At 46.1% G+C, this 16,355-nt stretch overlaps 1 protein-coding gene across 1 annotated transcript in view; it reads left to right on the plus strand.

Moving 5' to 3' along the window:
* Positions 1-16,355, plus strand: part of LOC126522999 (ATP-binding cassette sub-family C member 2-like) — a 58,073-nt gene that overhangs the window by 29,987 nt on the left and 11,731 nt on the right. The window contains exons 11-12 of the mRNA XM_050171838.3: positions 7,143-7,337; positions 8,223-8,381. Coding sequence (XP_050027795.3) covers positions 7,143-7,337; positions 8,223-8,381 — 354 coding nt within the window. The remainder of the gene's footprint in view (positions 1-7,142; positions 7,338-8,222; positions 8,382-16,355) is intronic.

Raw genomic sequence — 16,355 nt, forward strand, 5'->3', positions numbered from 1 at the left:
GTATGGGGAGTGCTTAATGCCTGCGTCACCTCCGCCGCGAGTCGGCCCGGCATTGCACTATCTTCGGGATCGGCACGCGTGTGGGGAGTGCTTAATCCCTGCTTCGCCTCCGCCGCGAGTCGGCCCGGCATTGCACTATCTTTGGGATTGGCCCACGTGTGGGGAGCGCTTAATGCCTGCTTTGCCTCCGTCGTGGGTCAAAAGCGTGTGTAAAAACATATTGGAATAGTTTCACATTATAGGGCCCCAGTTGTCACCATCTATTCAACGAACACGCGCATCGCTCTTGCTTCGTTAGTTCAACCTTTTTTTGTTTAGACTGATCCAGGCACCAGAGAATGGATTCGTTTCGTAGTCAGCTGGCCTGTATGCTCGTGGAAAGAGTTGCGGCCAGAGAAAGCGCCAGTTGCGTTTAACTTTTCCTTTTGCCTAATTAATACCTCGAGTGGTGGCTCGCCGCGACTCTGGCAGATCCTCGGAACCATATACTCGCGATATGGGTTAGATAAGGCGGAATATAAGATAATGCAATACGGCGTCCATCATCAAGACGTGCAATAACCGTTAAATCGATAATCAGTACGACTGTCGGCCTCGTCGGGCCTTTCACTAATTGTACAGCACTTTTCGTTCTAAATTGGCAACTGGGAATAACAGTCGCAAGGAGTTCAGAAATTAAGCAATCTACTGAGTGAGAGAGCCAAGGCAACTGCCAAACAGCAAGGAAAAGCAAAAATTAACAAAATTAACCGTTGTTTGTGACAATATTTATGGATCAACATCTCTTTATTTAAAAAGGAAGTAGAGAAAACGTAGCCAGAAGCGGAGAATAATTCCCTGTTTTGAATGACGCTTCTACAGTTATCAGTCGAGCCGCCTGATGTAGCCACTTCTCTGCTGTGCTAATGTGGGTGTTCTAACCTTTCGCGGTGGGTGCAGTACCTCTAGAACCGCATCTTCCTGCGCTCTACACGGTTGTACGGAACTGGTGACCAGGCATCGTTACGCAACATCCCAAATAACAACACAAGTCGGTTTTGCCTCTTGGTAGAGCAGTAAACGAGGGATAATAAAAAACTGTGATTGTTCCGCAAATATATACTTCTCAATAATTATATTAGAGCTCATTCAAAAAAACGCCACTAGAAATTTTATTTCACAGTTTCGGTTGTTGTTCTTGGAAGCGTTCTTCCTGCGCTTCTTTAATGCGCGAATTTTTTCCGCAAATCATTTGAAACAGGAAACATTCCTTCTGACTGGATGAAAGCGCGAATTGTGCCCGTGCTGAAAAAGAGTGATCCTGCCTTGATTGCTAATTATCGTCCCATATCAATAACTTCCACATGTTGCAAAGTTGCTGAGCATATCATAGCTAACTACATAACTACATTTCTAAACGATAACAAGGAACTTACCCCCCATCAGCACGGGTTTCGAAAAGGCTTTTCCACTGTCACTCAGCTAACTTCTGTCATTCATACTTTTGCAAGTGTACTAAATAGCGCTGGTCAAATGGATGTTATTTTTTTAGACTTCAGCAAAGCCTTTGATGTTATTTCTCATGCCAAACTAATTTACAAACTTGAACTTATTGGTCTTCCTAATTTCATAATTCGTTGGATTTCCTCATACTTTTCTCACCGCACACAATTTGTTTGTAATGTTGATTGCTATTCAAACCACCTGCCGGTCACTTCAGGCGTCCCACAGGGAAGCGTCCTCGGACCTCTCCTCTTTTTGATATATATCAATGACATTACTAACGTTATAACTACCCCTGTTCAAATTAGATTATTTGCAGATGACTGCGTTTTATTTCACCAAATTACTTGCCAAGATGATCAAGTTTTACTAAACTCCAATCTTCAGAACATACATACATGGTGTAATAAATGGGGCATGAAGCTAAATTTAGAGAAAACAGTATACATGACGATAACTAACAAAAAGGCTTCCTTCTCATTTCCTTACAATATTTAATCTCCCCTTCTGACCGAAGTCAGCGAGTACAAGTACCTAGGAGTTACAATAGCGAAAAACCTTAGCTGGAATAAACATGTATCAAACGTATGCTCCTCAGCCTTTCGTAAACTCTGCTTTCCTAGACATAAACTAAAACTTGCCCCACCTGAACTTAAAAAATTAACCTACTTTTCAATAATAAGGCCATCACTAGAATATGCGTGCACCGTCTGGGATCCCTACACTAAGCGTAACATCGAGGCCCTTGAAATGATTCAACGCAAAGCCTTCCGTTTTATTTTTTCAAAGTATCGTGTAACTGACTCACCAACGACCCTCATGCGAACTCACGGTATTGAAACATTACAGCTGCGCCGGAAAATTCAAAGACTGAAACTACTTTTCTTACTAAAAAACCATAAACTGTCTATGAATGCAGACCCCTTCCTTAAAGCTAACACTACGCGCCAAACACGAAATCATCATGCACAATCATTAACCCCTTACAGTGCTAGGATTAACGCCTTTAAATACTCATTTTTTCCACGCACCATTGAGGAGTGGAACAGGTGTCCGCCAGATCTTTTAACCAGAGCTGATTCTTTTGACTCAGTGTTTTCTTCACAGCATTTAATTTGAGAGCCATTTATTTCTACGTTAACTTTTTGTATTTTGCATATGAGCCTTGTATTTATTGATGTATTGTGTTACAACTTGTATTTAACATTCTTCAATTTTGCTACTCCTGTTCTTTTTGCATATATTATGTATTCGCCCCTCCTGCTTGGGCCTACTGTAGGCCTGCAGTATGTTCTAAATAAATAAATAAAATAAATAAGTCCACTTGATGTGGTTCTTTTTCCATGTAAATGAGAGGTGTATCTCACAGGCGTACCTGTGAGATACTCTTTAATTCAATTCTCTTTTGCGGGTGTACGCGTCTTTATGGCGAATGTGGAGCATTATTCACATTTGTAAAAGTAATAGTACCGCCCTCATTTGCACATAAAGGTTACCTTGGGTTGCCCCCCCCCCCCCCGAAAAAAAATCCTGGGCACGTGCCTGGTGTAATGCATGCTCGCAAAGGCACACCCCACCCCACCACACCGTACCACGCCATAATGTGTACTGGTCCATATGGACGCCGCGCAGCAAGAAGAAAAAAACCGTCCGCACGACAGGCAGCGAAAGACGCCAGGGAGGCACAGCGCACCTTCTAGCTACAAGAAGAATTAATTCTGCAATTTTACGTGCCAAAAGCACGATTTTATTATGAGGCAAGCCGTAGTGGGGGTCTTCGAATTGGTTTTTACCTCCAGGGGATCTTTAACGTGTCCTAATGCACGGAACACGGGCGTTTTCGCACTTCGCCTCCACCTAAATGCGGCCGCCACGACCGGGTTGCGATTTTACAATTGCTAGTAGGTACAGCGGGGCGTGGCACTTTAGACGGCGCTCGACGTTTCCGCGCAAGCGCGAGTAAGAGCGGGTGCGAGAGAGAAAATCGGGGGCTTTTGCTCCTTGAATATATGACTCAGCCTAGGCACTACGGAGGAGGTTTTTTAGAGCGCGTTGTATTCGTTTGTCTCCTAGACATGCCGGCATTGCAGAGTGCTGTCGAGTTGGTTTATACGCTCCGCCGCTGGCTGCCCGCGCGGTGAGCCAGTGGGCGCGGACGCCGCTTGGTGATCGCTGTGTCTGAAGGGACAATGTTATGACTGGTGTTGTATAAGTCGCGGGTCGCTTTTTTTCGTCGCGACGATAGATCGGATTTTTTACTAGCACTGCTCCAGGAGGGCACTTATAACCGGAATACGGAGGCCTCAGGAGAGCACCTGAGGTTATATTAAAGCAGGCGGCGCAGGATCTCCGGGGCACCCAAGCGGTAGCGGGGGGATCAAAGCTGGAAGCCGGGCGGCCCGTGTGTTGGGGCCGCAGAGGTCGAAGCGTGCCAGGGGGTGTTCGCATAAAAATTTGGCTGTCCGCGATAGAGGACTGCCGATCTTATACTCCCCTGGCACGCGCAGGCCTCTGCGAGCCCCCACCCACGGACCAGTCCGGCTTCTAGCTTTGATGTCCCCGTTGCCGCTTTGGGGTCCTGGAGCGCCGTCAATAATGCAAAATAATGACACGTTGTTTTCATTAATAAAAACATGATCGAATAAATATAATTGCCTCGAGCCGCCAACTTGTGATGCTAAGTTCAGCACTACCGCGCCCCGCGACTTCTGCCGGCACGCCTAGGGACAAGCGCATACAACGCGCGCCAAGAAACTCCTCCGTAGTACCTAGGCAGACTCGTATATTCACGAAGCAAAACTCCCCACATTTCCTCTCTCGCACCCGCTCTTATTCGCGCATGCGCGCAAACGTCCGTCGTCTCCGCAAGTGCCACGCCCCGCTTTACCAACTAGCAATTGGAAATACGAGACCGGGATTTGATCTCGCGAATTCGTGCTTCGCAGCGCAACACCATAATCGCTAAGCCGCCGCAGCGGTTACAAGCGCTTGAAGGAGGCGCCATAATTTGCGCCACGCAGCGTGGCGCCATCTCTCGAGGCAACGCAAAGCCCGCGGCTGCCTGTATCTCTCTTTTGAACGTCGCTACTGCAAATGACAAATAAAAATTCACCGTTCTTAATGTTACAGCTTTAGTGATATTTTGAACAAACAGAAAAAGACGTGGAAGAAATATTTTTCTAACTTGTTTGGGCAGTAATTAGCGTTTGTAATGCAGTCCAGTGCAAAGGCCTGATGGCCAAGAGCGCATTTTTAAAAGTTTAGACTGGTTGCCCGGATAACCGTTCTGGCTTTTGACTCAACGGCTTTTGACCCTCCGTCAGAAACAACTGCTTCCATGTGGCCCACCCCCAGGTCGGCCGCCAGATGTAGACAGTTGGGTCTTGGGGCCCCACTACCGGACACTGCTGGACTTCCTCCGAGAATCCGGCGTTTATCTACACTTGTAAATAATTATTTATGCCAGAGGGCATTCTGTCGCAATAATAATAAATAAAAGCCTAGGTGGCGGAACGTGTTTTTGGGACACAAAGCGGAAGGACGAACTGAACGGAGCAGAAAATGACCCCAGGCCTTTCTCACTCGCAAAATTGCTGGGCCTCGTCAGGCTCGTCATTCGTTTCGCGAGTGATGAGCAGAAGGGGGAATAAGATCGACGCACTCATCAGGAACAGCACTAAACGAGTATTCGGCATCCTCATGACGACCAGCACGGAGAAGCTGATGCAACTCAGGGTCCACAACACCCTGAGCGAAGTCGTAGAAGCACAGAAAACGGCACAGATCGTTCGCCTCTCTACCACCAAGGCCGGCCACCGAACACTTGAGATGGCGAGTCTGGCAGCCATGGCCGAGGAGTCGTGTGCCGTCCCGCTCTGCCAGGGTGCAAGGGCCGCCTTTCGAGTCTCCCCCTTCCCAGGGAACGTTCACCCACAACACAACGAGGCCCGGCGCGCTGCCTGAGCACGAGCACTCATCAAGAATGTCCTGCAGAAGCCAGAGCTCGCATCCTTTGTCGACGCGGCGCAGTATCCCGGAAGAAACTCGTACGTGGCCACGGTGGTTGACCACCAGGACAAGATCCTGAATGCACTGTCTATCCAACACTCGACGGCGCCCGTCGCAGAGCAAGTCGTAGTGGCACTGGCTCCGTGCGAACCTGGGCGCACGCAGATCTTCCCGGACTCCAGGTCGGCGGCGATGGCCTTTGTCGCCGGCTCGGTCTCGGCCGAAGCTGCGGCGGTGCTGAGGACTTGCAAGCCAGGCACGGCCCGTCGCGTCATCTCTTGGTTCCAGGCTCAGTTGGGCCGGAACTTCTCCCCGGGCTCGATCAACCCCAATGAGCTCGCCCACGACCGGCGCGAGGTCTCGTGAACCGCGCCGGTCTGAGGTGCCCGACTTCGCCGGGGATCGACTGAACCACGGACCTGCTGCTTACTTTCCACGACATCACTGCTCACTACCAGCTGGGACGCAGGCAGTTTCCGGCTCCTCACCCGAAGCTAGGCAGATCCCAGGCCTCGGTGCTTAGAATGCTGCAGACGGACTCCTTTCCGTCTCGATCCAGGCTGAGCCACTACACTCCGGGTGTGGATCCCCGCTGCCCCGACTGCGCCGAGGAACGGTGCACCTTGAACCACATGCTATGACAATGTTCTGCATTGCACCACTCGCCTTTCAATAGGCAAGAAGACTGGGAAAAAGCCGTCAAGAGCGATGACCTTCAGCTCCAGCTTCGGGCTGTCCAAAAGGCCTGCGACAGGGCTGACGATCACGGTCTTCCGCCCCCGGCGCGGGTGCGGCCCGCGACTACGACAACGTAGTCCCTTAAGATCAAGTAAAGTTTCTTGTCTGTCTGTGTGTCCAAAAGGCCTGCGACAGGGCTGACGATCACGGTCTTCCGCCCCCGGCGCGGGTGCGGCCCGCGACTACGACAACGTAGTCCCTTAGGATCAAGTAATGTTTCTTGTCTGTCCGTGTGTCTGCTGGGCCCATGGCCATCGAAAATAGCACAGCGAAAAGCATTCAACGCACTTCAACATTTTATGAAGAAACAGGCATCCTTAACAAGTACTAGGTATTGCACTGAATGATCACACGATGTTACTACAACGTTCTTCTATTATTTGTAATTATTGGTGCTTGTATATTACATGTTACTTTTTTTCTGTGCGTGACATTTTTTAACACTGCGTAATTCCTCATCTGTTTATATGCTCATAGAAGTGTACATCACGGCCGTTTGTGTGCCTTTGTGACTTTGTTTAGGAACTAATTGTGGTGCAACCTGCATTTGACTTTCATATTGTTATGTTCATGAGTGTATAGGACTGTGGTGTAGATTTCTGACCGCATGAAGCAATTTCTTTTCATTTTGTGACATATTTTTCATATTCTTGTTTCCGCTGAGAAAAGCAGTAGGCGTCACCATTATAAGGTGACTACGTCTCTTTCTTTTTTTTTCATTTCAATAAAATAAGTAAAGCTGAGCGATGTGCGGCCTTTTGTTCCTGCTCTTTCGACAGTGCTTGACAAGAGATGGCTGGTCCTTACAAGTGGGTGAGGATTAGTGCATTTGAGCTCAAGATATCTGTGGCACTAGCAAACCTGCAACAGACGGTAGATTCATAAGAGTAATGTACTCTTCCGTTTTGCCGCAGGAAGTTGTTACAAAGCGCAAGGATTCCATCGGTCACCCAAAACACGGAAGTCCTCGGATTTTCGTTCAGCCCTACGATGACTTGTGGCCCAGTAAAGGGGTCGTGAGGTTCGAGAATTTCAGCGCCTCCTATCGACCAGGGATTACCGACGACACGCTCAAAGGTATATCCTTTGTAGCAGAAGCGGGGCAGAAGGTGCGTGCATTTGGAAGCCTGCATCTTTTATCCTCATGTCGTTTGCTGATACTTCCTGTACGTAAATATTAGGGAACTAAGCTGCCACACATTTACTAGATGAACGTGGTTTCAAATACTCATCTGCTTGCGATTGCTAAAAAATAAGCTAGAGTGCGAGTTTTCTAACCATCTTGTGGTGCCTAACGCGCCAAAACTGCAATGTATTTAATTAGCTTCGCCGTAGCGGAGGCAGCCGACCAATGCTGGCCCCTGTGGCCTTTTAATGAACAGTTCAGTTTAGGCAGACAAGCATTTCTGTATTTCATTCCCATTGAAATTCAGCTAAGGCGTCAAAGAATTAGACCAGCTACCATGTGCTCAGCAGGGCGAAAGGCATAGCCACTGAGCCACTTGACCTATACTTCTACTATCTGCACGCCAGAACGCTCCAGAGTACATGGCGTTATGCTGCTGAGGAGGAGCTGGCAGGTTCCATTCATCGGTTGCTCCAGCAGAATGCTCCTGGAGGAGTATCCTAATACGCTGGCGTACCCTACTTTCTGAGGACGCCAAATAATCTCGAGTGGTCAACATTAATCACATACCACATTGTATCGTCTCTAATATGTTACAGGGTGCTTTGGGACGATGAATTATGATTTAATTTCTCCACGAATGTAAACTCGGCTGTCGTCAAAGTAATGCCTGCACTCACGTGAATGACGTACAATGGTGTGAAAGAATGTTGTAGAAGGCACTAAAGAAGCAAGGATAAAGCATATAAATAAAAGAGTGGAACTCGCGATCGTTCCTGTGGAGACATTTTTAAGTATACCGGAGTATTTATGCATTTTAAAGCGTTTCTTACAGAAAGTGTCTCTTGTATTTTGCTCACGTTTCCAGTTGGCTGTCGTGGGGAGGACGGGTGCCGGAAAGTCATCGCTTGTACTTGCACTTCTGCGTATGATCCAGCGCACATCAGGAATGATCACCATTGACGGAATAGATATACACACACTTCCATTGAGTCGCCTTCGTACTGTAATTAGTGTTATCCCACAGGTAAGAGTAAAAAAAAAATCGTATGCAAAAGTTTTTTTTTTGCGAAGAGTTTTTCATAATGTTTGGACGTTGACTGCAGAGCTGTCTTTAAACCGAAAATAAGCTTATAATTCGTTAATTGGCCGTTATTAAAGTCATCAGCGTTAATCTCGTAGGAAACATCTCGCAATTACCAAATATTGCTACTTCAGTAACTATTTATGCTATATCCTCGATACACCTGCTGCTTTCTGAAATCACCATCTTTCAGTGCGTGTGTACTTTAACCCCTGCAAATTATGAATTGAAGTTAATTCAATGTGCAAAATACAGGCACACTTTAGGAGGGCAAACGTACAGGGCCTAATCAGGCCCATCCCCTTATAAACAGTCATATCGTTTGACGGCAAGCAGTAATGTCACTTCACAGTAGAATGAACCACAAAAGTGCAAGACAAATATCTAATAACACCATCGAACAACGCACAACACATGTACGTGTACGTAGTTGCTTGTTTAACAGGAAATAGTGTGTATATGACAACATTTATTGCCTTCATTTGAAGAATGAGGAGTGATTAACGTTTCTATTACTCGTATGAGCTCAGACTAGCAAACAGCAACGTAAATGCGATTGAATGAGCTCAAAGTCAAGCTCTTTCTTTACTCATAGAAACACCATTTCTGTTATTGCGATAGCACTTATAAGGTCACACAAGCCGCATTACTGCCATCGTCGTCGTCGCCGTGGTGTTCCAAGGGCGATAATATCTTCCCCGCGTGGCGCAGGCGGTATGTATGAGTGAAAGCGTGCGTGGGTGAGCTGACTAAGGCGGTTTGACCTCGCGCGCTCGCGGGAGGAAAGCGCGGAGAAAGCATGCAATATTCTATCGCACGCAATGCGCAAGGGGAGGGGAGGAAGGAGTCGGGAGTTTTTTCTCCGGCAGCTGCTGCATATGGCGAGGCCGCGTGGGTCCTATATCGAAAGCGATCTGCTACGGGGACAGAGTCTAGGCGTCTAAGCGAATCGAGGGCAGATAGCTTCGTATGCATTGTGTTTTGCAGCTTAGTTCGCGTTGAAGCGAGAGGCACCACGAAGGTCAATCCGCTCGCTCCTTCTGCCGCGCTTCGTTACTCCAGCGTTTTGACAGCGAGCTTCCTCTGTCATCGAGTGAGATGCGCAAATGTTTGCGTGTGCGCGCGCGGCACCATATCTTTCAAGTTTACAGGGCCGATAACACTACTATCCTTACTTTGTATAGCTGTCTACTAATCTGTTGTCTAAATCGATGTTTCGCCTCTTGGGTGAAACTGCGATTTTTTTGTTACCCGATAGACTGGGAAATCGTTGAGCGCACATCTTTAACGTATTTTGTCTATGAAATATGTTAATGGAAAGCAACACCAAGGAGTTTACCAGGCTGGACACGTTCAATTACACGGCCAGAAATTGTAAAATCCACATTTTTGCTACAGTTTTTATTTTTTTAGGTCGAGGAAAATATATTTTCTATTTAAAATTTCATTGTAGCCTATTCGCACTGAGCTATATTCCCAATTCATTTACTTAGTATTCCCCGCAGGGGCGTCTGCGTCAGCAGGCGTTTGGTGTGTTGCGACACCACGTACCCGAGCACACGAGGGTTGGACCCTCCCGCGTGTAGTCGTGCGCGGCTTAGCCGTGTCCGGGGAAAAGGGGATCCTGGGAGTTGAGTCAATGCCGGGTGCTTGGACCTTTACGGCCCCCCAGCAGCGGCAACACACTCCTTTGGCCTCTGCTTCGCGTAGACGGCACCTCCGGCCTGACCCGACCGGGGGAAATCGGCAGTCACCTTTTCCTGTCCTCCCCTATATCTTTCACTTTCCTGTCTCCTTTCTCACAACTCTCCTGTCTCCTCATCTCTTCTTGCATTTTCCCTTTTTTCCTGGGTGGCTAGGGTTAACCTTGTGTGGCGAGCTGTCCTGAGTTCAGCCATATTTGGTTATAGTTGCGCTGTACAGCTGGCGTGGGCAGGACTTGCTTACAAGTTCCTCTCCCGTCCCTTTGTAGGGCTCCATGGTGGGTGGCTGGCACCGCGGCCGAATTATACGTTTTTCCCATGGCACCTCCTCTCTCCAAACCAGATCGCCCTCAGAAAAGAGGGCGGACCGATGTCACTGCTGATTTTTTCCAAACAACCAAAGAAGTCTTCCCTAAGTATCACGTGATACACAGTGAAATGCCAGAAAAACCGGCTAGAAAGATATCTCCGTTCTCAGTTGCAAGATGTCTGAAAGAAGCCATAGGCACTAGTTATAAAGTAACAAAGCTTGCTAGCGGTGACCTACTGCTAGAAATCCAAAGCAAAGCTCAAGTGTGCAAACTTGCTAATATCCTGTCGTTTGAAGACATCCCCATCTCAATTTGAACCCACAGATCGCTGAACACAGTGCGTGGGGTGATTTCTGAAATTGACTTTCTGGATCTCTCCGAAAAAGAAATGTTAAATGGTCTTTCCGAACAAAATGTGAGCAATGTTCAGAGAATTAAGATAAGAAAAGATAACAAAGAGTTACCTACCAAGCACCTAATTTTGACTTTCACCTGCTGCACACTTCCAGAGACAATTGAAGTTGGGTATACGAAAGTTGCAGTTCGCCCATACATACCGAACCCTCGACGTTGCTTTAACTGTCAGAGATTTGGCCACGGCTCCCAGAGTTGCCGTGGGCGCAAAACCTGCGCGAAATGCCCATCCAAAGACCATACTTCCGAAATGTGCGAAGCAGCACCTCGCTGTGCGAACTGTGAAGGAGACCATGCTGCATACTCCAGATCTTGTCCCTCATGGAAGAAAGAAAAAGAAATTATTACATTGAAAACAATTGAGAACATTTCATTCAAAGAGGCTAGAAATCGCATCCTAGTTAAAAATAAGTTTTCACTCAAACCGAACATGAACTTCGCCGATGTGGTACGACAGGGCGATCCACCACACCGGCCTCCGGCACCTGCCCAGACCACACATAGTGAGGCTGGGACGGAGCCATCCTCGCCCCCGGTGGTAGCAGCTCACGCTGCTCCACCAGCCGCAAAGCAGGCTATGCCATCCCTCGAGTTGGCAAGCCTCAAGGCCTCTGCCCACGAGGGGAGGTCTGAAAAATGTGCCGACGTGCAGTCTGCACGACCCTCCAGCGCCTCTGATGAGGTGATGGAGACGAGCCAGGGTGGTTCCGTGCCGTCAACGTCACAGGGACGGCAGAACTCCTTGGATACTGCGTATAAAGAAAACCCCCGAATCACGGGGCGAAAACCAATTAAACGTATCCCAACTCCACACACATAAATCAATATGGCGTTCCTAATACACTGGAATTGCAGAGGACTCCTAAATAATTTTAGCGATATAAAAGAGATCATAAATTCTTTCTCTCCTGTAGCAATGTGCCTACAGGAAACGAACTTAGGTCCTCAGCATACAAGTGTACTGAAGAAATATAAAGTCTTTCGCCGTGACCGAGAGCAGGCAAACAGGCTCTCAGGAGGGGTAGCCATCATTGTACAAAGTGGCATTGCAGCTCGTGAAGTAAAAATAAAAACTAAATTTGAAGCTGTGGCAGCCACTTCGCTCTCTTACAAAACGATTACGGTGTGCTCTGTGTATTTAGAACCACACCTAAAAATAGCCCTTCATGAGTTAGAGGACCTGTTCCAACAATTACCAGAACCCTATCTGGTAGTTGGGGATTTTAATGCGCATTCCGGTTTTTGGGGAAGCGAGAAAACAGACGTAAGAGGCCAAATTATAGAAAATTTCATTTTGAGCAATAATGTTTGTTTGTTGAATTCTGGCAAATCAACATACTGCTCCCCAAGCTCAGGAAAGATGAGCTGTATCGATTTATCTTTTAGTTCACCTTGTATTTTTAACGATTTTAAATGGGACGTCATAGATAACCTATATGGAAGCGATCATCTACCAGTCATAATCACTCTTCCATCCTCACCTGCAATCATTCCAAACAAACAACGACGATGGAAGCTCCAAGCAGCTGACTGGACACTGTTTAGAGAAAAGGCCAATCTAGATGAAGTCTTTTCTGAAGACCTTAGTGTCGATGATCTAAATGAAAAATTCACAACCTGTATTTTAGCCGCTGCCCGTTTAGCTATCCCCCAGACTTCAGGAGTGGTGAGACAAAATCACAAGGTGTGGTAGACTCGGGAATGCAAAGAAGCAAAGCGAAAACAAAATAAAGCCTGGGGTGTCCTTCGCCGATATCCAACTCAGGACAACCTCCTAATCTTTAAAAAGGCGCGAGCTAAAGCACGATACGTCCGCCGTAATGCCGAAAAGACGTCATGGCAAGCATACGTTTCATCAATAAATAGCACAGTCACATAAAAAAAAATGTGGGAGCAGGTACGTAAGCTCCATGGTAGCTACTCCCCATTTACAATTCCTCTCCTGACAACCCCTGGCATCCAAACAAGTATAGAGGAACAGGCCAACATATTAGGAGAACATTCCGCTGCAGTCTCTAGTTCTTCACACTACACCGAGTCATTTTTAAAATATAAAAACGTGGCTGAAAAGCAAAGGCTTCCGATTAGTGGCAGCATAAATGAGCCGTATAATAGTTTAATCACTCATCAAGAAATAACTAGAGTACTGTCTGCAGGGAAACAAACTGCACCAGGGCCTGATGAAATTCACTATGAAATGCTGGCACATCTTTCCGAATCAGCTATAAATGTACTTCTGCATTTTTTTAACAAGATACTGTTACAAGGGAAAATACCGGAGGCCTGGAAAAAAGCTATTATTGTACCCTTTTTGAAAACCGGAAAGCCACCGACATCTCCCGGTAGTTACAGGCCAATAGCCCTTACCAGCTGTCTGGCGAAATCTTTCGAAAGCATTCTGAATATTAGATTGATGTTTATTTTAGACTCCCGTGAACTACTTGACATCCATCAGTGTGGTTTTAAAAAAAACGTGCTCTACAACTGATCACCTCATTCGACTTGAAAACACAATCCGAGAGGCATTCATCCATAGACAACACTGCCTTGCCGTTTTCTTCGATCTAGACAAGGCTTATGATACTACTTGGAGGTATGGCATTCTCCGCGACCTAGCAGACCTGGGCATTCGCGGCAGGATGTTAAATTGCCTGCGTGACTTTTTGTCCAACCGTTCCTTCCATGTGCGCCTCGGTTCAACTCTCTCAAGGAAGTTCAGTCAGGAAAATGGTGTACCACAAGGGTGTATCTTAAGCACTACCCTCTTTATTGTAAAAATGAACTCCCTAGCACAAATAATTCCGAAATCCATTATGTATTCAGTTTACGTTGATGATCTCCAGATTGCTTGCACATCATCAAACACAGCAACATGCGAGAGGCAACTACAGTTAACAATAAACAAACTATCAGCATGGGCAGATAAAAATGGATTCCAGTTTTCCCCACAGAAAACAGTAGCTGTTATGTTCTCGCTGAAACGAGGTTTACAGCCTGATCCCACCTTACACCTTAATGAAACCCAACTCCCAATAAAAAACGAGCACAAATTCCTTGGCATTACATTTGACAAAAAGCTCACTTTCCTACCCCAAATAAACACTTTGAAAAACAAGGCCTCTAGAGCACTGAACATACTTAAAGTCCTTTCACGGAAACGCTGGGGCTCTGATAGGGCATGCCTTTTACAAATATACCGCTCCGTCATACGGCCGTCCTTGGACTATGGGTGTATAGTGTATGGGTCTGCCAGATCATCTTATTTGCAACGATTGGACCCAGTACACAATTTAGCTTTACGCTTGTCAACTGGTGCCTACAGGACGTCGCCAATAACCAGTTTGTATGTAGAAACTAACGAACCCCCTCTTGCCGACAGAAGAAGCATGCTGACATGCTCATATGTTCTAAAAATCCGTTCCTTGCCAAAACATATATGTTACCCAATAGTTAACAAATGCCCATCTAGAATATTATTTACAAACAAACCCCAGGCTATCAGACCACTCCTTCTCCGTTTTGAAGAAAAATTACAAGAGTTAGATGTAACGGACACACTGCCTAATATTGCCCAGAAACCCAAACCACTGCCACCATGGTACTGTTTGCCTTCTGTTTCTGACCTCGCATTAACACGATTTCAGAAAAACCTAACGCCGCAGGAACATATATTACAAGAATATTTAGCACTAAAAGAAAAATATGGGGAATATACAGCATTTTATACCGATGGTTCCAAAGCTGCACACTACGTGGGATGTGCTGTGATACAGGATAGCTGGGAAAAAATCGTACGGCTGCCGCAATGTGCATCAATTCTCACTGCAGAGGGTCATGCAATTTCCATGGCAGTGGAAAGAATAATCCATGAAAACATTGAAAACAGCATCATTTATACAGACTCACTAAGCATACTTACAGCCCTTCAGCCTAGGAATGCAGTTCTGCCAATAATCGGTGACATCCTACACAACATAACAGGAGCCATGAGGCGGGGACAAAACATCAAATTTTGTTGGGTGCCGAGCCACGTAGGAATCTGTGGAAATGAGAAAGCAGACGAGAGTGCAGCTAAAGCTCGAAAGAAGGAAATAAAAAACATAAGAATCCCTTACAGAGATTGCATGAAATTAGTGTGCCATAAACTGAAAGAAAAATGGCAGTCCGCATGGAACAATCAAACGAACAATAAGCTACGCCTTGTTAAACCCATCATAGAAGAGTGGAAGTCATGTTCACACCAAGAACGTTTTATTGAAGTTGTCTTATGTCGCCTCCGCATTGGACACACACACACTACCCATAACTACTTGCTGACAAAAAAAGACAAGCCAGTCTGTGAGAAATGCGGAGACGAACTTACAGTGACCCACATTTTACTCTCCTGCAGACAACTTGAGACATTAAGAAAAAAATATTTTAAGCCATTTTACAGCGAACGTATTCCTTTTCATCCTTCACTGATTTTAAGTGAAGATGCGCTGGTTGGGACAATTCATGTATTTAGCTTTTTAAAAGAAGCCGGTTTTCTTGAAAAATTGTAAAGCGTGACCTTGTTCTCTTTTACATCCAGTGACACACCTCATCCAACTTCTCATGTCAGAGAAGAAGGCTGAGGTGTTTATTTAATTTGTTGGAATCCTCGGGGTCCTCTATCAGAAAAGGACCTTCTGAGGTTACCCAGCTTTTTCCTACATTATACCTTGCGATTGGCGCATGATAGCCTTAGTTGCTTATGCGCCATTAAACTCAACATCAACATCAACATTTACTTAGTATTTGCATCTCTATTTATTTGACCTGTATTGTACCCGCTATAAATTTGCATCGTACGTATATAAGAGTATTTTGGGCGTACTTGGAAAGTTTACAATGTCAGTGATTTACTGAACAATATGTGGGACCCAAGATCGAGCCATGCGGCACACAAACGTCTATATATTTGTATGTTAACTGAACAAATACAATTTAATTATGCGCATTGCAATTACGAGGTAAAGTTACTAGCGAATAGGGATGGTGGTTTTCCTTTCGTCCGAAAGAATGGTAATTTACGTTAGATTACCTAATGGTTTATTGAATCGAATACCTTCTTGAAGCCCACGAAAAGGTCAAGTGTCGATGTCGGCTAGGTATTCAGATTCCAATATATGAAGAGATCGTATGAAATTGATCAGAGCTTTATGGAGGATGCTTGGGCACATGAGAAAACCCGCGATAAAGCAACATAGCAAGGTTGGTGAGTTGGTTAGGATTCATCGTACTTTTGGCAACAGGGCAAAAGCAGACGAAGACAAAAGGAAGAAAAGCGACTACACGGCGCTGACTCGCAACTGATATTTTGTCAGGATGTTCCCACGCATATAGGAACCGAAGTCCAAAAAACCTGGGCATGCGCAGGACACATGGTACGCTTCCATGATGTAATTATCAGGACTGATATGTATGGCGACGTTCTTTCTCGTTAAAGCTGAACGATGGTTCACTTA

Source organism: Dermacentor andersoni, chromosome 6 (assembly GCF_023375885.2).
Source record: "Dermacentor andersoni chromosome 6, qqDerAnde1_hic_scaffold, whole genome shotgun sequence".
Lineage (NCBI taxonomy): Eukaryota > Metazoa > Arthropoda > Arachnida > Ixodida > Ixodidae > Dermacentor > Dermacentor andersoni.